This window comes from Cetorhinus maximus, chromosome 1 (genome assembly GCF_964194155.1).
Source record: "Cetorhinus maximus chromosome 1, sCetMax3.hap1.1, whole genome shotgun sequence".
In the NCBI taxonomy this organism is placed as follows: Eukaryota; Metazoa; Chordata; class Chondrichthyes; order Lamniformes; family Cetorhinidae; genus Cetorhinus; species Cetorhinus maximus.
This window is the reverse complement of record NC_135879.1, coordinates 218,311,023-218,332,938: the sequence shown is the minus strand read 5'-3', so window position 1 is coordinate 218,332,938 and position 21,916 is coordinate 218,311,023. Positions and strand designations below refer to the sequence as shown.

General features: G+C 41.9%; 1 protein-coding gene across 10 annotated transcripts in view; it reads right to left on the bottom strand.

The window, feature by feature from the left end:
* The window catches only part of LOC144687329 (protein FAM53A-like), a 109,341-nt gene that overhangs the window by 45,158 nt on the left and 42,267 nt on the right, over positions 1 to 21,916 (bottom strand). For 9 of the 10 annotated variants that reach the window (XM_078553311.1, XM_078553320.1, XM_078553329.1 and 6 more), the window contains one exon: positions 21,076 to 21,887. In XM_078553311.1, the coding sequence (XP_078409437.1) occupies positions 21,076 to 21,887 (812 nt within the window). Of the gene's footprint in view, positions 1 to 13,917; positions 14,020 to 21,075; positions 21,888 to 21,916 lie in introns of all 10 variants that reach the window. The other variant, XR_013578117.1, reaches the window with a different exon arrangement.

The following is a 21,916-nucleotide window of genomic DNA, read 5'->3' as shown; positions in this document are numbered from 1 at the left end:
TGGTCTGTGCTGTGGCCTCAATTTTTTATAATTCATATCAATGACTTGGATGAGGGGAGTGAAGGCATAGTAGCTAAATTTGCAGGTGATACCAAGATAGGTAGGAAAGTATGTTGTGAGGAGGACACAAGGAGGTTGCAGATGGATATACACAGGTTGAGTGAATGGGCAAAAATATGGCAGATGGAGTTTAAAATAGGAAAACGTGAAGTTGTTCACTGGCATGAAGAAAAAAAAAAGCAGAGTATTACTTAAACTGAGAATGGCTGCAGAATTCCAACCTGCAGAAGGACTTACGAGTCACAAAAAGTTAGTATGCAGGTGCAGCAAGTAATTAAGGCAGCTAATGGAATGCTATCCTTTATTACAAGAGGAATTGAACATAAAAGGATGTAATGCTTCAGTTATACAGGGCATTGGTAAGAACACATCTCAAATATTGTGGGCAGTTTCGGTCTCCTTATTTAAGGAAGGACGTAAATGCGTTGGAGGCAGTTCAGAGGAGATTTACTAAATTGATACCTGGAATGAACAGGTTGTCTTATGAGGAAGGGTTGGACAGACTGGGTTTGTTTCCACTGGAGTTTGGAGGAGTGAGGTGACTTGATTGAAGCATATAAGATCCTGAATGGTATTGACAAGGTGGATGTTGAAACGATGTTTCCTCTTGTGGGTGAGTCCAGAACTAGGGGGCATGGTTTTAAAATTAAGGGTCACCCTGTTAGGGTAGGGATGAGGAGAAATTTTTTCTGAGTGTTGTGCGATTTTGGAACACACCCTCGAGGGGCCGAATGACCGACCTCTGCTCCTATTTTGTATGTTCCCAAGTGAAGACTTGGGATCTTGAAAGACTTGAGGGAGACATGGTTTAACAAGATTGTGCAACTTAGTGGACACTGACATCTGGATGGGTTGCTGAGAAGTCTGTGGGATCAGTCTTGGTCGCATCAGCCATTTATTGTGCAATGTAGTGATATCAACCACATTTCGCCTGCTAATTCACATACATGTCATATTAATTCTGAGTCGAAGATAGGTATTGTGAATTGTTTTACTTTCCTGACTTTGCATAGTTAAGTTTATTTTGTTTGTTTAAAAACAATGGAATTTTGTGGCTTTATTCTCTTTGGGAAGTACCTGGGATTTCAAACTTTGTCTACTGGTCCCCAAGCGGATCGTAACATACAACTTGTGTGTGCAGAGGAAATGGCCAGTTTGATAGATTATAGGCAGCATTAAAAGGCCAGCATCAGCTCTATAACATTAAAAAAATATGTTCAGCTTTTCTCAAAACGTAAGATCACTTCTTCAAGATGCAAAGGTCATTCTGGCATAAGAGCAAAATCATGTATGGTGGTAATGCGAAGTGGATTTCTTTTCATACAGATTACAGTTATAGTGTAACTACTGCCTGAATGTAGAGACAGGGGCCAACCTGGATATGCCTCTAAAGATCATTCCTTGGATGCTTAGTGTCACCCGTGGCTCAGCTGGCAGTACTTACTTCTAAGTCAGAAGATTGTGGGTTCAGGTCCCACTCCAGAAGCTAGAGCATATAATCCAGGCTGAGACAGTGCAATACTGAGGGAGGTTTGCACTACCAGTGGTTTTTTTTTCACATAAGGCATTAAACTAAGACACTGTCTGTACTTTCAAGTTGATGCAAAGATCCCATGGCAATAATATTTATTCTCCACCACAAAATTAAAAGAATGATATGGTCATTGCCACATTGCCGTTTGCAGAAACCTGCTGTGCACAAATAATTGCTGAATTTCCTATATCTCAGTGACTCCATTTAAAGTAGGCCATTGGCTTTAAAGTGCTTGGGGTGTCCTGAGATCATTAAAGGAGCTATAAAAATACAAGTCTGTCTTTTTCAGGACTGTTAAGTCCAAGGTTTCGCTGGTCTTTACAGCTCAACTGTTCTCCCCCCACCAACCAGATGTGAAACCAGCCTCAAGACACTTCTGGCGCTGCATAACATCAAGAACCCAGTCACATGAAAGGCAGTTATCACTGTCTTGTTTGTCAGTCTGCCAGACTGAATTCTTGGATAAATGCATTTATGCAGATGTGTATTTTCATCAAATTTCAAGCTTCTTGCATCTAACAAAGCACCCGGCTCTAATAAAGGCAAATGAAAAAACAAAACTTTCTCAAGGCCAGGTCAAGGTGCCTCAATCTGCTGCACACGGAGGTCTGTTTGGGTCTTCACACCAGACTAACATTGCACAAGTTTGTCATAAGTCAGTTTCAAGCCAGGGTTTAAAATCATAACCATGCTTGGCAACTACAGGAATTATCAAGGTTACCATATAAAATTGTGTGCGCTGCATAAAATTATTTTTCTGTAATATTCAACTTCTCAAGGGCAATTAGGGATGGGCAATAAATGCTGGCCTAGCCAGTGATGCCCTCGTCCCATGAATGTATTCTTCATCATTTATGAAACTAGAACATAATACCACAACTTAGGGTAAATAGCAATTTAAATCTATTCTTCTTAGGCTGTCCCTTGGGATTGAGAATGGCTTGCTTCCACTCCAGTTTGATGGGTTCTGAGATAGTTGATAAGTCCAATGTGTGTTCTGGAGACTCTGCCACATGCAGGGCAGGTGGTGCTCGAAGGATTGGACAGGTGTGTATTGGGGTGTGCAGTCTTTCTGATGTCTGGACTTTACTTCTGCATACTCCCGAGATCCCTTGATGTAACCAATATCTTTCCAAATGAACTTTCTCCATTTTTGTTGATCACAAGCCAGGGACGCCCATCAGCCAAACAGGGACGTTTGATATCTTCAAGGATGCTTTGAGGACCTCCCTAAAGCATTTCCACTGTCCTCCAGGGAGTCCCCTGCCGTGACCTCCCTCCGTCGATTAGATTGACGGCCAGTTCCTGGAAAAGGTGGACCATTTCCTGTATATTGGGAGCCTCCTCTCAATGAGGAAACATAGATGACAAAATTCATCATGCCTCTAATGAGCTCAGCCTTTGGCAAACTGAGAAAAAGAATATTTGAGGACCAGGGTCTCAAACCAGAGACCACAGTCATGGTTTACCAGGCAGCAGTGATCCCCGCACTCTAATGTGCTTTGGAGGCTTGGAAAACCGACAGCAGGAAACTCAAAGCAGTGAAGTACCACCAGTGGTGCCTTCGCAAGGTCCTCCAATACCGATGGCAAGAAAGGTGGTCAAACAGCAGCGTCCTCTCCCAAGTCAACCTGTCCAGCATCAAGACGCTGATCACTCAAAACCAGCTCCGAAAGGCAGGACGTGTCGAGTCCGCCACCACCAGGCTCCCGAAGGAATTTAAATAATTTGTTATAAAAGGCAATAAAACACTTTGTTAAAAGTATGTCCATGTAAGTGTGTAACATAGGTAGTGAATTTAATATTGTATAATTTATACAATACTAGGGTGTGATCAACATCCCTACCCTTCACCTTCCGCTTAAGTTTGGTAGAATTACTCAACATTTATCCCCTTGTTTCAATTTCTCCTTTTATATGTTGAAATAAATGATTCATGAAACATTTAAAATGTTTTGCTCAGAAAGGCAGGTTCTGCTTCTGCAGGTTGTTCTGGCCCCTCTCAGCGACACGGAACCCATCTTCTTCCCTCCAAAGATGCGGTTCTTGCTTAAATCGTTTTTAGTACTTTTTTTCCTGAATACAATTGCACTGACTATGCAGTAATTCATTGACTATATAATGCACTTATGCATTTGATAGATGAGCAATTTAACATTGTAATTAAATAGTTTATGCTTTTAATGTATACAGGAATTTAACATTCAATAACCTAATATTAAATTTACTACTTATGTTACACACTTACATGGACATACCTTTAGTTGCCAGTCAGGTAATTGTGCCTGCAGCTGCACATTTCTCCCACTTTGGGAAGTTTCATAAGCTCCAGAAGTTACCATTATCACACACCTATGCCTATAGCAACACTAACACACTCTGATGGAAAGTGCTCTCACTTTCTGTAGGCAATGCCACAGCACATCTGCTACACTACATAAATTCCCTATTCTTCATTATATTCAAATGTATTCTGAAATTTGTTACAACTGCATAGAATATTAAAGCAATTGCAATCAGAATTAAACTGCAAAACAGAAATTCTGTCAAGAAGGTCAAGACATTCTTCTGTGAAGCAGTTGATTATACATTTTGCTCCAAGCCGGATCTAATACACACCTTAATCTAGCCACTTATTCGGAGAAAATGATCAGTCTCGGTGTGCAAACTGCAAGACACTGATATTTCACAACCATGCGAGAGAAAGGTTACAGGCAATAAAGTAAGCTTTTCACAACACTTACCACATATTGTGCACATCATATTTTAGGTACTGGTGAAAAGGAACATTGATGGTTTTGAATCTATAATCTTCTCATGTGTCAAGTTAAAACATGTTCATTTATATATTCTTCTCTCTTTCAAAACAAATGGTTATCCTACTACTATCCTTATCTGGTGCATAATCCAGTTAGCTGCAAAATTCAGCTGTGTGAAGCAGTACACCTCAATTTGTCAGTGCAGCAAGTGGTGAAAATTACAACAGCACTATACTAATAGGATTGCAGTAAGAAAGGTTTGTGTTTTGCAACATGATTGTGGTCAATTTAGTAATATTAAAAAGGCGTATGATACAATGGAAAATAAAAATTGGAAAGTAAAACTGAAGATATCAAAATTAGTAGAAAAGGTCAGCTCCCTAATTAAACAAGCTCTGTAATTGTTCATTAAAAATTATTTTAGTTGCAAGTTAAACGTTAATACCATCATAGCAAGAAGGGCTAGTACCACATGCAGTTAGGTTTTTTTTGCAAAAGCTGCTAAAATATAAACTAATCGCTTTGCTATTTTGGCAGACCTCTGTCACATATTTTAGTTTTTGCCAATTTAGATATCTGATTATCAAAAACAAACCCATGAAAATTGCCATTTGTCTCAAACTACCAGCCCCCAAAGTCAAGAATTGAAAGAAAATTAAATTTCATTTACTGCAGGAATAATTGCTATACTGTACAAGAGTTTATTTATTAGGGTGAAATTAGGCTACTTAGGAAGTGGGATATAAATTGGGTATTTTTGCAAGTTTCACAAAGTTAGAAGGTTCAGAACAAAGTAATCAAATACCTAGGCAAACTGCAGCTACAAGATCAAAACCAATGTTGGAATTGTATAAAACATTGGTGAGGCTGCAACTGGAGTACTGTGTGCAGTTCTGGTCACCACATTACAGAAAGGATGTAATAGCTCTGGAGAGAGTGCAGAGGAGGTTTATAAGAACGTTGCCAGGGTTAGAAAAGAGTAGCTATGAGGAGAGATTGGATAGGTTGGGGTTATTTTCCTTAGAACAAAGAAGGCTGAGAGGTGACTTGATTAAGGTGTACAAAATTATGAGGGGAATAGATAGAGTGGACAGGATAAAGATGGAGAATTCTAGAACCAGGGGACATGGATTCAAGATAAGTGGCAGAAGATGTAGGGGGAGGCCTTAAGGAAGAACTTTTTTTACGCAGAGGGTAATGGGTGTCTGGAATTCGCTGCCCAAGTTGGTGGTAGAGGCAGAAACTCTAAACTCTTTTAAAAAGTACCTGGATATGCACCTTAAGTGCTGTAAGCTGCAGGGCTATGGGCCGGGTGAAGGAAAGTGGGATTAGAAAGGGCACCTGGGTGTCCTCGGGCTGGCATGGACAAGATAGGCCGAATGGCCGCCTTCTGTGCTGTAACTTTTCTATGGTTCTATGGTGGCAGATACACCAACTTCAATAATCGCTTTCATCTTTTTCCAAGCTGGAGGGGTTCTGGATGAAGCAAAATTTAATAATTTTAGCTCAAAATGGTCTTCAAAATATAAATCAATACAGCAGTTCAAGGAATTCAATCAAAATTATGCACCTTAAATCATAAATGCCCTAAAATGTTTGAAGAAAAACATTAAATACAACTGTCTCCAGGTCTGGTAACTTGAAAAAATGCACACTGCAGCAAGAAACAGATTTACAAATTAATAAGAAACGGTTTTATTTTCCATTTTTCTGTTGGCATGAAACTCAATATGTGCTGCATTCAAAGTTGAACATATTAGATGTGCTATTAAACGTAACATTTTTAATGTGCTAAAATTACAACCCAACTCATGTTTTAAAATGTTTTACTTTCTAATTTGGTTTATTGCTTAAATAAATAAAGTTAAATCTCAAAGGACTTAGGCTTCAACGTGTAGATTTCCCAAGGGTATTTTTGGAATAGATCTTACATCTGCTCCAAATCATGACTTGCATACTGTCTTCAATATATCCCACACTGGTTAAGTCTATTAAAGCTCTTTCCCACTGAGACTGAAGGCTTATTTTGAGATTTCCAATTCAGCGGGATTACCTATCTTCCAACTATCACAGTCAAAAATGCCCATCTCCATCTCCAACTGTGAGGTCTTAGAACACACATGCCCAACTTGGCTGAAATCATGCCATCTGTGGATTTAACTTACATTAATGATCTCCTGGAAGGCCAATTGTAATTAGGAAATCTATCCATGGAAAAAGAATAATTCTTCAAGTTTAAGTCTTACTTCTGAGCGTATCTGAACAGTTTAATTCCATGTACACCCAAACATGGTAGTCTTCAGAATTAAACTGCAGACATTACATCTGTTTTCATTTTTCTCAGCCTCTTGTCTCCTCCCATTCTTGTCATCTTATTATACCACTTTTCATTTCTCTTCAGGCACCTTTCCCCCGCAACCCCATCTCTACCCTATCAATGACCACTCCTCCGTCTAAGGAACATAGGAACTGGAGTAGGCCATTTAGCCCCTCAAGTCTATTCTGCCATTCAATTAGATCATGACTGATCTATACCACAATCCCATTTGCCTGCCTTGGCTTCATATCTCTTGATACTCTTAACCAACAGAAATATATCGATCTTAGTCTTGAACACTTCACTTGACCGAGAACCAGAAACTTTCAGCACTGAATTCCACATTTCAACAATACCCCATGGCCCAGTTTGAATTTTATGTGCCCTTGTTCTAGATTCCCCTACCAGAGGATCACCAAATCAACCGTCTAAACGCAAGGGAATACAAGCTAATTTTATGAAATCAGCTTTCAAAATTTAACCCTTTAGACCGTGGAAAATCTGCACTGTACCCCTTTCAATATATCTTTGAGGTTTGGTGTCCAGAATTGAATGCAGAGCTCCAGATAGAGTGTGACCAAGACAGTACAACATGTCCTCACTTTTGAATTCAAAAGCCTACATTCCATCAGCCTAAGATTATGTTTCTAGCTCTGCACTCACTCTGTGATGTGTGCATGGATACCTAAATCATTCTGCTCTTCCACAGCTCTTAGTGAATCTTACACCCAAAATTTCTTGGGTAGAGACAACTGATTCTTTTAACACAATGCAACTTTGAAATCCATTTAAAAAGATCCCTTAAAATGGGGAAACTTCAAAACAAAGCTTAAAGCATTCTTGGAAAAAATTCAGAATATTGCTCAGCCTATACTAAAGCCAAAAGAAATTTTCAGAAGTGATCAACCAAATGCTTGTATAAAAAGATGCTTAAGTAATGCTCCAATAGATATTACATAATTACACACTACATATTTGAGTGTCCAGTTGTAATGACAGTTAACCACAATGTGTGCCTCTCTAGCAGACAACTCTAGCATTTAAGCATTCATGATATAGTATAATTTTGGTGTGAAATCACATTGTCTCTGGGTGCTGAAAGCAAACACCTCTTCGCTTTTTTCAATCACCCAGTTGAGGCCATTAGATGATCATGTAGCTAGTAGGTTAGTACCTTCCTGAATTCTGGACCTCTTTCCCCCTTCTCTCCCACCCAACATTGGTCTATCAATAGCCACCTGATTTTCTTTTACTCCTTGGCAAGGCCAGCATTTGGTGCCCATACCTAATTGCCCTTGAGAGTAGTTAAGAGCATTTCTGTGGGTCTGGAGTCACATGTAGCAGATCAGGGAAGGACATTTGCAGACCAGATGGGTGTTTTTTTTTTAAAAAACCACCAATTGTAGCTTCATGGTCAGCATTTCTGAGACTAGCTTTCCATTTCAGATTTGTGTGTTTGAATTAAATGGGTGGGATCTGAACCCACGTTCCCACAGCATTAGCCTGAGCCTCTGGATTGCTAGTCCAGTGACATTATCATCTCTCCTTATAAACTATGAACAATTTGATCCACACCCACTCAGAAAAGGTGCATCAGCTTGCATGAGGACAGCCCATAAAAAGTTTGAGATTTATTCCAAATCATGCGCTCTTCATCAAAGACAGAAAAACTACAAAAACATTCATGCTAATCTAGAGCAAATAAATGTGTGCACTCCAGTACACAGTTAGAAAGGAAAATCTGCCTTCCGGTGCTCACTACACCTCGATGGAAATATTTTATCAACTTAAGGCCCTCAATTGTGCTATTTCGGTGCACCATAGTGTATTAGACAATTAGTCTGGAAGAAAGCACTCGAGTGGAAACTGACCAGCACAGATGTGGAGAATAATGGAAAGATGCAACAGGAATACAGATTTCAATAAATCTGTGCTTTACAATACAATTACCACCAAGCCCCCCACCCCCCTACAACACTTCCTCTAATTGCATTTTAAGGGAGCGCGTGGGTGATATAAGTGTGTGGCCTCTTTAAATTTTTCTGCATGGCCATGCACACATGGTAACTTAAAGGGGTCAACTTATGCGCGGCCTGCGTAGGGGCTCTTCAGGTTGCTGTACGTTCACACAACTTAAAGGCAACATATTGCCCCACAGACCCTCTTCCCTCCTACATCAAGGGAGGGCAGATAAATGTGCAAAAAGTTACTGCTTTCTCCCTGCATCCAAGATAAAACTAGTTGGGCTGGGATCTGCAATGCAAAGCAGCTGGCACTAAAGTGGCAGGAAAGTCCTGCCAGTTTTGGGCACACTCACTGATTAAAGTCAACTGCACAGCAATAAATTTGCATCACACAAGACCAAAAAATTGCACCACAGCAGACTAGTGGTTCCTCTAGAAGCATTAAAGATTAAGACACTGGATAAGATAGTCATTACCTTAAGTATGACTATCGAACAATGAAGGGGAGGCAACTAAAAAGTAATTAAATAAATGTTCACACTCTGCTTGGTCAGTACTTAGATAGTGTAGAACCACAAAACATTTTAAAGTATAGGTAGATTAATGTGTTATCTAAAGCAGCCTACTTTACTATTTTAGACCAAAAATACTTAAATGTTTTATTTTGGCATCAAGTAAGCCGAAATGTTACTTTGGCTTTCTAAAATCAGGTGTACGTCACACCATTGGAATTAATGGCCAATAAAATTGGCAAGCTTCCTGAAATATGAGAATCACTGCTTCAAACAGTTATTCAACAACATGTATGGCAACTTCATATTCTCTCCTGGGCCCTCTATAAATTCCAGAAAGGCTTCCACTGGGAGCCTTAAGAAAATAAATTCAAAAATTTTGCCTTATTTAAGCTACAATCTATGGTCCAATTATGCACCAAACATTAAGTGCTTTGGTTAATCCAATTTGTTAATCACTTCTACAACTGAACTTCTGATGTAAAGCCAATACCTTTGCTCAATTTATAAATCTGCATGTAGGTTGAGGTTCTAATACATCTGTCTGCTGCCACAGCACCAAAAGATGAGTGACTATTGCATGGTTCTTGAGAACAATGAGTGAGAAAATGAGATTGATTGCACCTGTCTTTTGGGCTCTACAACTGCCCTTAGAGCTCCAAAATAGTCTATGTGCTGTACAAACTTTTGGGACAAATCGCATTTGACGCCTTAGTGGCGAGACGTTACTACATGCACAGTGAATAGCCTCACAGCAGGCAGATCATGACTTTAATCAACATGCAACATTAATTTGATGCCAGCAGAGCCATTTTAAAACTCAACACGCCAGCTAATGCCTTTTGTAAACCAACCTTAACAGATGAACACATTCAGCAGCTGAAGGAACCTCTGCACTAGTACAATATAACGAGATTAACTTTCAGGTTAATTGCTGGTTGTTTTCTTCTGGCTGCTGCTTTGATTCAACAAATGTTTGGTGCTTTGTATTGATGTTTCAAGTTGCGAGTGTCTGCAGGGAGTGGTGTAGCAGGAGAAAGATTTTTTTGCTTCTGTCAATGCTTCTGCACAAGCCAGTTGCTCCCTGTCATGGAAACATGAGTAGGCAATCCCCTTGCAATACAGAAGACCTCCAGAACACACAGAGGCTGAAGGAGGAAGAGGAGGGGGAGAACAGGTCTCAGCAGGAGTCAATATCTGCCAGGGGTGTTCATTCAATTCACATGTGTTGCCCTGAGCTTCCAGTCACCTATCATTTTAATTCTCCGCTCCAATCCTGCACTGACTTCCATCCTCGGCCTCTTACATAGAGCTTCATTAGAGGAGTGTAAGCTCGAGGAACAGCAATTCATTTGTTTGGCAATTGTTGGTTGGTAATGATTCTGCATTTTCGCCACTTACACTTCTGAGGCACATTTTGTTTTTACCCCCTTTCTTCTTTCCCCCTTTCTTCTGTCTTCCACCCCATACAGACCTTCTCTTTTGTTCTTTGCCTCCATTCCCTGTCTCTGTACTTGCTTTAAACTTGTTACATCAAACATTTTTCCATTCTGATGAATGGTCATGAACCTGAAACATGAAATTTCTCTCTCCACAGATTGCTCCCAAGCATGAAAATTTCTAGCAATTTACTGTTTTTATTTCAGGTTTCCAGCATTTGCAGTATTTTGCTTTGTTCAGGGAACAGTTCTCCTACCTGAACCTTAGTGAGGAAAGTGATAGAGGTCTGCACTTCAGTAAGGGCACTGGCATTGAAATCTACCACTTGCTGTAGCCACAATTGCAACCTCAGAGCAGGAAAAGGACCACACCGCCTGCAGCTGTGAAGGTAACTGTGGTGATGAACTTATGTGCCTGGCTCCTTCCAGACTAGAGCTGGAGGTATTCGTAATATATCACTGTTTGCTGTCCATTGTTGTGTAAAAGAAATCACTGAGGCACTATTTAATAAGACTAACTCTCTTGTCAGAGTACAGCAGGTGCAACCAGCACACAGCTTCGCTAGGATTGCTTCCCCACCATGCAGGCTGCAATAGATTGTATGCCTATCACTTCGTGGGCGCTGCATATCAACTATGTCCAATACAGGGAGATGAAAAGAATTCACTCCCTCCATGTCCAGCTGGGGTGTGAGATCACACACAGAAAAGCACGCAGGTCAACATCCGGTATCCTGGCAGCAGTTATTCACTTTGCAGCAGTCCGCATGCCAGTTGCATTTCAGCCACCATGACAAACCAAAGGGTGGTTTACTGGCCGAAAGTCATCATCTTCCCACACGGCTGATGACTCCATTGCACATTTAGAAGAGTAAGAGGCGACTTGATTGAAACACACATGATCCTGAGGGGACTTGACAGGGTGAACGTGGGAAGGATATTTCCTCCTGTGGGAGGTCTAGGCCACCGTTTCAAATTGAGGGATTGCTCATTTAGGACAGAAATGAGGAAAAAAGTTCAGGTTTGACAGATTTTAGAACTCTTCCTCAAAAAGTGGTTGAGGCAGAATCCTTGAATATCTTTAAGGCAGAGGTAGATCGATTATTGGGGGTAGGCAGGAATATGAGGTTAAAATCAGATCAACCGCGATCTTATTGAATGGTGGAGCAGGCTTGAAGGGCTGAATGGTCTACTCCCACTCTTAATTCATATGTTCACAACTCTCACACGTGTGCAAAGTGAAGAGTCATGTTGTCACACAAAACAACCCTTCCTGGTGGAGCTCTGCAATACTCAGCAGAGAGTGTGTCAAGTAGCAGTCTGTTGCAGGCTGCACAGCCTCGCACAACCGTCAGCTGTACACAAGCAGCTGAGGAGCAGGGGCAGGGAACCTAAACAACGTCTTTCAGGACGCACTGTCCATGACCAACAGATCTGAGTGCGATACCATCAACCACAACCCCAATTCCCTATTCATCAACAATGCTACACTTTAACATGGAATTTAACCCTGTAAAGTGTGAGGTGATACACTTTGGAAGGGGTAATTTGACAAGGAAGTATTCAATGAACGGCATGACACTAGGAAGTTCTGAGGAACAAAGGGGCCTTGGCGTGTGTGTCCATAGGTCTCTGAAGGCGGAGGGACATGTTAGTGGGGTGGTGGAAAAGGCATATGGGACACTTGCCTTTATCAATCGAGGCATAGATTACAAAAGTAGGAGGTCATGTTGGAGTTGTATAGAACCTTGGTGAGGCCACAGCTGGAGTACTGTGTGCAGTTCTGGTCACCACATTATAAGAAGGGTGTGATTGCACTGGAGGGGGTGCAGAGGAGATTCACCAGGGTGTAGCCTGGGATGAAACATTTAAGTTATGAAGAGAGGTTGGATAGACTTGGGTTGTTTTCGTTGGAGCAGAGAAAAAACTGAGGGGCGACCTGATTGGGGTGCACAAGATTACGAGGGGCATGGACAGGGTGGATAGGGAGCAGCTGGTCCCCTTATTTGAAGGGTTAGCCATGAAGGGGCATAAGTTCAAGGTGAGGGACAGGTGGTTTAGGGGGGGGATGTGAGGAAAAACCTTTTTACCCAGAGGGTGGTGACGGTCTGGAATGCGCTGCCTGGGAGGGTGGTGGAGGCGGGTTGCCTCACATCCTTTAAAAAGTTCCTGGATGAGCACTTGGCATGTCATAACATTCAAGGCTATGGGCCAAGTGCTGGTAAATGGGATTAGGTAGGTAGGTCAGGTGTTTCTCAGGTGTCAGTGCAGATTCGATGGGCCGAAGGGCCTCTTCTGCACTGTGATTCTGTGATCCTGTGAACTTCCATATGTCATTGACCATCACAACAGCCACTTGGCCACAATGCTATAATAAAAGCCACTACAAAATCAACATGCCAAACCAAATTCCTGCATGAAAATCATGTTATATTGCATAGAAAAATCAACTAATCTTGCCCCTCTCGTGCATTTACCTATCCTTGTGCACCTTCACAGTGCTACCCTCAATGGTTGCAGCACAGCTGTTGAAAAGCTGCCTGCTTTTAGTGGGGACAAATACAGATGCCCTTGTAAGACATCCTCAAGCAGCTCTGGGCTTAACAAGGCCTAGTTGCTGACTGCGCCATCTCAGTATCATTGGTAACAATCTGGGCTGGCTGGTTGATGGGCAACAAGGACTCTAATGCAATGGCAGCCCTTGAGAAAGGAGGTTTGGCAATGGAACTATTGCCACTGCTGTGGGTTAGTGCCTTGATAACCCTTGTAGTCTGTTAGAGTGCTGCGACACCCTGCAAGCCTCTTTTGCACACTGTAATCCACAGCCACGATGGCAGCCGTCCAGGCTTGCACAGCAGCAAACTGACCTTGCATGACAATAGTCTGAGCTTCCTCTGAGGCACTTAGACGTTGGTTGCTGCTGGTACACTACAATGGAAACTCCAACAGTGGCCAGACACTTGGTGGTTGGGTCCGCAAGTGTGTGACCAGAGCTGGCCATCATTTCCATGCTGGAGAGCATGGGCTCCAAGCTCTGCTCAAAGCCCAGAGCCAAGTTGATGCTGGACTCCTCCAAGATCTTTGACATTAACTTCAGACTTTCAGGCAGACTTCTCAATGAACCAAGCATTTTGTTGTGCCTTTTGTAGGTAGCTTCATTGAAATGTTCATCTGAGCCCTTTGTAGTAGAACTCATTGTGCGTGACCTTGCTCTCCAGTGAGCTGGTAGCTGCGCTATCCTCCTCTGGCTACAAGCCACTGATGCCTGGTGCCTCACAACATGCACATTCTGCCTTTATGCTATCCTCTCAATTACCGTGTCAGTATCTGACCTGGTGTCTGCGAGTGTGAAATAATCAAGTGATAGTCCTCATCACTGTGCTGCAGTTCTGTGCTGTTCTTCATTGCCTGGGCAGGTTGTACTTCTTGGGTACCTGAAAGGAGAAAGGCAACAGGGTAAGGTTTAAGAGACGGGGTGCAGGGGACAGGTGAAAGGGAAAGAGGTGCATGCTTACATGATCTGCAGCTCACAAATTAAGGGGGAGGGGGAGGGTTACATACGAAGGCCTCATCATCTTCAATGGCTTCAAACCACCTCTGACCACAAAAATGGGCATCCCAATAATGGTCATATCCTCCACAGGAGTTAAGACATACATCTATCTCTTATCCTACATGAGGGGGCAGCATGTCAGTGAGTGTCATGCAATCTGTCTGGGTTATGCGGCTGTCATTGTTGAATAGTGCAACTATGTGCAAGATGTGAGATGTGGGTGAGACTAGCAGCAGGGCTAAGCGTGCAAGGGTGAGGTGGTGCATACGAATGTCAGGTATCAGTCCTGATTGACAGAAATGAGTGATGGGTTGTGACAGTGGCTTAAACTGGTGGTGCAGTTGGTAGGATATGGCATTTTTAGATGCATTCATTTACCATGACCACTGTGTCAGGTATCTGTGCTTCTTGTGGCACTGCATTCAGGTGCTGGAGGCTTGACCCCAACATTGACCTTGAGGGCTATCTGCAGCCTCTTCGTTCTGAGCATATGTCTGGAGAGTCTCCTGCCCCCTCTGTGGATACAGGATACTTCTCTTACACCACGGCCTCCAGTGCAGTGCCTGGAAACCTTGGAGCCTGTACCCTTCCATGTTGTGCCATTCTTCAATGTTTTCCAGGTCAGATTCACTTTCTGATGACTATCAGCACTTGCTACAGCCACAATGCACCTCCCTTTTAAAAATGCAGGCTAGCTTTAAGTGGTGTTAGCCAATCACAATATTGGACCCTGCTGATGCATTCAACCAACAATCAGCACTTAGCGCTGGCTGGATGCTGAAATAAGCAAGCAGCACCAAGTAAGCGTGCTGCTTGCACTGCAATCCATGGGTGCTTCCAACATATTAAATGTGCCAGTTATTTCAAGCAATTTAATACGCTGTTCGCACTTTGTTAAAGTGAGATTGCCTCAATTATTTATTCTTCTCCTTACCATTTTACAGGCTCTGCTATTTCAGGCAAATTGAGGAGTTGATTAAATGTCTTTCCGTTTGTACATGAACAATCCACCTGAAGAGCTGGGTGCCTCAATCCTGCAGTGCCGCTGTTTCTATCAGGATCATGGTAAAATGGTGGCAGAATGACAGGATTACATGCATTTACCAGCCATTGTTCAGGCTGCAAGTTTTCACTGTCTTTCCGTCATTGAAATTAGTGTGTTCCTCTCTTCAGGATGTTGATGGCCCCCTACCTCAGCAAGGTAGGGCTTGTAGCTAAACTGGTTACTGCCAATTTCTACTCGACACTTCATGGTTTTACTGTCCACTGCCGATAGCAGGTAAATGGTGTTAACACTTGCGTACCTGCTAGAAGAAAAGCAACTGTCCCAATTTAGTGAGTTACTAGACAAGGCAAGCTGCATACTAAACAAAAGCAGACTATAACAACTGTTACGCAGTTCCACAATCAAAGAATCAATATATCGCTCTCGAGCCCAACCACATCCAGTTAATGATAATGGGATAGCAGACAACCAAAATGAGGATGATTCGTGAACTTCCTCATCCTCAACAATGGAGAAGCCCAGAATAGTGTTACAATGCTAAAATGTTCGCAAGAGCGTTCAACCACAAGACTCGAAGCCTTAAAGATCACAAGTGGTGGGCAATGATCATCTTGAGCAAGAGAAAGCCCAGCTATCTTCCCTTTTAACAGCACCACACCCCAACACTGCGGTGTCCTCATTGGCCAGAAGCTTAAATACAAATGAAATATCAACAGTATGGCTATAATAGCCAGCCATTTGAGACTTTGTGATAAGTGATTAACCTCCTGACTCCCTAAAGCCTCCATCTACAATGTCAAGAGTGTGATGGAATACATTACCCTCACCTAGGTGTGACAAGCAGAAACATTCAAGTAGTCCAACAATATGCAGGACAGAGCAACTTGACTAATCAGTATCTGTGCCACTGGACTTTATATTCACTTTCTCCATCACTATTACTAATATTAATACTCTTATTAGTGCTAGGATGCTCTTGGCAATACATCAAGGTTAATTCAATAACATCTTCCTCCCCTGCAATCTCTAACACGGCAAGGAAAAGAGTTGCAATGTTGTGGGAATACCAAGTCACACAGCATACTGAGTTGAATATATATTGCCTTTCACTGGGTCAATACCCTGGCAATATTTAACACCATTGTGGGTGGACCATCACAAGGACTGCAGTAGTTCAAGGATAATGCCCATCACCTCGTAAGTGCAACTTGGAAGAGGAAATCAATGCAGCCTTGCCATTATCATTGAAATCCAGAGAATGTTTTTTTTAAATGGTTTCAATTTAAACAATGCCTTCCATGCTTGTTCTCTTCACATTCTCAATTGCAATCTCAAATTTGTGAAGTCTACACAGTCCTTAAAACTTTCTGCAGCCTGGAATCTTCTGAAAATCTAAAAGCAAGCATCATTCAGACCATCAAAATTTATTTGTGTTTTGCAACTTCACCGCTCTGCATTTCGATGAACTTTTAAGTTCACAGATGCATGTGATTGAAGACTCAATGCGTAATTTCGGTTGGGGGTCGGGGGGGAAGAAAAGTCAAGTCATATTGTGTACAATTCCCAGTTACTGTGTAGAGAATAGCACTAGGAGATTCCTGGAGATTATCCAATTTCACTGCTCAGTAAAGAAATTGCGTACAACTTAGAGGAAGGGGAGAAACAGGATATAAAAGCCAAAGAAACCTTTGTAAGGATAACAGCATAAATCCTTACCAGAGTATGGCTGCCCCCCCAAATCAATGGATTCAAGACAAGCAAGGCTTTTCACACCAATGATTTGCCCATCTACATCCATCCTGCGCAGCTGCTTGACTAACTTCTGGAAATCTTTCTCAACAAGTAAAATTAGGGAGACGCACTGCAAAGCAGCTGCTCTTTGAACACCAACAGTAAGCCCTGTTTTGTTCAGCATTGAGCCAAGATACATTCTGGCAGTCTGTCAGTGGAAAATCAATTTCTTAAAGAGCTGTTTTAATATTCCTACAACATATGCATATCTCTGCGACCCAAAATCTTACTGTGTTATGGAGCTGTTATGAATGATACGGCGTGATCCCAAGGGTTAATGCTGTATGCATTTCCTGCTTCCCTCAACCTTGAAGCTTCAAAATTAAAATTTTTAAAGCTACAATCATTTAGGTAAAAATAGAAATAGTTTGTGGTTTTGCTTCAATGGTTACACTTTGATGTTGGGCAAGGCAACTGTTGTTGCTGTTTAACCTTGTTCTTTGAGCTATTGTGGTTCAAGTAACATTCTGGCATTTAATAATGAAAACTAGTGCAGTTACTTTTTAAGCTGTATCAGAGTAATTCTTATAAAGCACTAAGTCCGGTAAGTCAACAGTAAAAAGACCAATGCAGCAGAATCTGACAAAAAACAAGAATCAACACTGTGCCAACATTTAAGTGCACCACCAAGGTCAACCAGAATTAATAAAGTGAACCCAAGGTTGTAATGCAGATTTTAGTGGAGAAAAGTATTATTTCTGCTCAAATGCAATAGAAACCAGATGCCTTGTCTTCTGGGATATGCTGGAAATACTCAGAAGGTCAGGCAGCATCTGCAGAGAGAGAGAGAGAGAAACAGGGTTAATGTTTCAGGTCGATGACCTTTCATCTGAACTGGGAAAAATTAGAAAGGCAATAGGTTTCACCAGGTGAAAGGGAGAGTGGAAAAGGAACAAAAGGAAAGGTCTGTGATAAGGAGGATAACGGGAGAGATTCAATGACAATGCAGTGTTCCATTGCAGATCAACATGTTCAAGTTTTACCCAAGAATATAGCTAGCAACCTACAGCCTACAACAAACATATGGCAATATCAGAAAAAATGTAACATTTCCTACAGTATGTCCAGGCCTACCATTTTGTCGATCAATTTTCAATTGCACAAAAGCTATCCAAATTTACGTAAAGCGACACTTGGCTGTGGGAGCTAGCATTTAGCTGTCATCTATATGACTAAGTTATACTAGTTAAAAATCACAATTAGTGGTCACCACTATTAAGCGCCGCCCCCCCACCAGCACAGAAACTGATACAATTTGATACATCACTCTTCTGCTCATTGGGTGACGGACGGCAGGCTCATTTCAAATTTTGGAGACCTTCATTTATAGTCAACCTGCAATATTTTTCTAAAATACACAAAGCATTTTTGTTAATGCACTATAATCTCTCCCGTCCAGAAATCTAAAAACACCAGTTGCCCAGAATATTTTTCAGCTAAGGGGTCACAGGGTTGCTGCCCATCTTCCCCCCACACCACCGAGGCTGCAATAGAGACTGTGGAGACAAGATTTCCCGGTCCAAAGCTTGTAGCAGGACAACTCCGGGCCCAATGCCGCCAAACAGTAACAGATGGACAGTGAGCCCAAAGAATTCTTTAACCTTAGGACATACATCTAGTGGCAAGTGCCATCCAGGCCCAGGATGTTTGTGCGCCAACTTGGTGCAGGCCGAGGTAGGCAAGTGTAACTCAGTCACCAACTGATGCATCCGGAGTGTGGGAGAAACCATGAGGTCATGCGGCTGAGTCAGGAAGCTGAGTGGAGGCTTCAAACTTTGCTGTGTTCCTGCTCCTGTCTGCCTGTTTCACCTCCACAGGCGTGTCTGCTTTGCAGGCTCCAGCAGCTAGATCAAAACTTGGGGGGGAATGCATAGTATACAAACCATAACAAACATTTATAAAGGAGTGTTGCTGAACTATTGGCGAGGCACATTTATTCTGGACCCCTGTGCATTAGTGCATCAGTCCATATTTTAAAATGAATGCATTTGAAAAAGCACGCTTGTCTCTTAACACTAGTTTTGCAAGTTTTATGCCTCAGGTACATGTACCTGGTTCACACACTTACGGTTAGGTACTCTAACGTCATTCTATAAATCCAGAAATGTCTTGCTCTCAAGCATTCTGGACTGGAGGGGTTACAGTGTACCTGTAGGCATCGGTTAGCTTGAGACTTTCAGGTGTTCGTGAAATACAACTACCAACTGAAATGCAGAACTGAAATACTGGCTAATGGATACCTTCAACACACAACTTAAATAGGAGTCTGGTCACAGTAGCTGCAGCCAATCCAACAGATTAACTACTCAACAAGCACAGCCAACTTGTTATTGTCCATGCTCCATAGGAGTATTTTCTATTCCGTCTAACTATTCTATGCTTTCCCCCTCATGTACTCATGTCGCTTGATAAAAGGATAACTGGCCGGGTTGAGCTTATCATTGCTACCCAATTATGAGGAGAGCCAATTATGAGGTAGTTTAGGAACTATAGAACAATAAGTGGGAAGAACAAGGACACCTGAAAATTGATACAGATAATTAATACTGCACATAGAAAGGAGTAAAAATGCGTACAGCTACTTCAAGAATGTGAAAATAGGCAAGGATAAAAGATAATTTTTTCGTATGCTTGACATTCAAGTGTCGATTCAATAGTCCAACCTTAGTTTCCTCCCTTTCCAAGTACTGCAAATCATTCCAGCTAAGCACTAGTAAATTCTGTAGAGTTCAAAAGCAGAAATCTCTCCTAAAAAGCTTGCAAGCTCAATTTGAGGAGCTAACATGCAAATATTGAGCAATTTTAGCATTAGTTCACTGCTACTCAGTTAGAGAATAATGCATTCCTATGTGGTTAAATATGTCCCACACAAAACTAGTTGATGTACAATTAAATTAAACAATGCAAATAATAACAGGGTTCAAGGGACTAAACAAAGTAATTGTCTACCAGTCCTCTGAAATACACGGACTCCTCACATCAGGCAGGGTACTGCAGCAAAGAGCCTGCTGGAGGAAACTGTGGAGATGCTAAAACTGCCACCTTTCAAAGATAAATGGGAGAGGGGGGATTGTGCCTCGTCCCCAATTTCTCAGCAGACGAGCTATCTGGATTATTCTCCAAATCAACTCCATGGTGGATGGGGTCTCATTGCAATGAATAGAATGGGTAAGAACTGTTCCCATTTGTAAGAAATTCCTTCTTCATCACCCAGTCTAATATGAAATTCTCTGGTACAAACTCTGACAGAGAATGGTGAGGTGTAGGGCAAATAACAACACCTAGAAACACAGAAGTAACTCCCTCTCCATAGCTGTAGTACATTTTCTGCTGAATAGCTGCTCATTTCATGCTGGTCTACCAGAAGGACTTTCTGGGGCATATATCGCCAAACCAAGGTGACTGAATGGTTAAAGTCTATCCAAGCCCCATGACACTTGATACTCTGACTTATAGTTAATCTCCCTACTTTATTAGCTTGTAAATTCAACATTTTTCCAATCTTTCTTGTATCACCTGTGAATTCATAAATAACACCATAAATAAAATTCATCTCTTTGGCACAAGTTTGTCCAAACTTATAAAATATTCAAGCAGAAAACAGGAGGGCAGAAAGGCCAAAAAACAATAGAGTAAAATCTTTGTAAATTGATGTTAAAATGGATCCTGATGGAAAGACTCCAGGACTAAAGTTACTTCAAATAAAAATTTTAAAGTGGGCTCAAGTACTAAAATTAACATTTTTGACCGGCCAAATTTATACTATTAAAAGAGATGAAATCTGAAATAAAAACAGAAAACGCTGGAAAAACTCAACAGGTCTGGCAGTATCTGTAGAGAGAGAAAAACAGAGTTAACGTTTCGAGTCCATAAGACGAAGAGTCAGATGGATTCGAAACGTTAACTCTGTTCCTCTCTCCACAGATGTTGCCAGATCTGCTGAGTTTTTCCAGCATTTTCCGTTTTACTTAAAATTTCCAACATCTGTAGTATTTTGCTTTTATAAAAGATGAAAATGTGTTGTCCTTACTATCTTTCATAGCTCCTGTACATAAATTGTTTCTACTTTTCAATCACAAATTAAAAATATTAACATTTACTAAATTTTTCAGAAATATTAAGAGACTTTCTCCAACTTACCCTAGTCATCTTTAGGAAGTCCAAAGAGGGGCGTGTCCACCTGACATCTTCCTCCCGCCTGCGCTTTAGCCCACATTTCCTTTCATTCAGCACACAAGGCTGTGAGCGGCACCGCAGCAATCCCTGTCGACGGCTCAGCTCTGGTGTGGAGGTGGGAGTGCTGTTTGCTGAAGGCAAGAGATTCGTCGTCTCTGTAATGTGCTCCTGTGAAAGTGACAGCCGCCGCCTTGGGTTAAAATCAAATGGTCCAGCAGAGTTCCAACGGACACTTGATGTGCTTCCCTCACTACTGTCTACAAATCCACTGCTGGCAGATGAGGGCCTTGGAACTGGTGAAGTATTGAAGCTGGTGATATTAAATATACTGTTGTTGAGCGATAATGTGTGTTTACTGGTATGTTGGAGCATATTGATGCTTGTGCTTCTCTGCAGTGTGGCACTTCCATGGCTGTTGCAGCGCTGTAAGGTTGCACTGCCACCGCTGTTGCACCGCCGCTTTGACACAGGAGTCCAGACCTTGGAACTGCAGGGTTTCCATGGAGACCGGCACCGGGACAATTCATCAGGCTCCGAAAGAGACCTGCAGTGTCGTTTTGTGGGGGGCGCCAAGGGAGTGCTCGAGTTCTCATTGAGATTCAACTCGCTGATCCAGCCGGAGACAGAGGTTTTATTTGTGTTGATCTGCCATTGTAACCCAACGTGGTCAGCTAGGCCACGGTTAAACGTACATGTTGAAAAAGGAAAAGCCACATTGCGGTTCGTCTCAGCTTTAGTCGGACAAGTCCTGTTTACAAGTGTCCATGGACTTTCTTCTGTAAGAGAAAAGTGAAAACAGTCAACA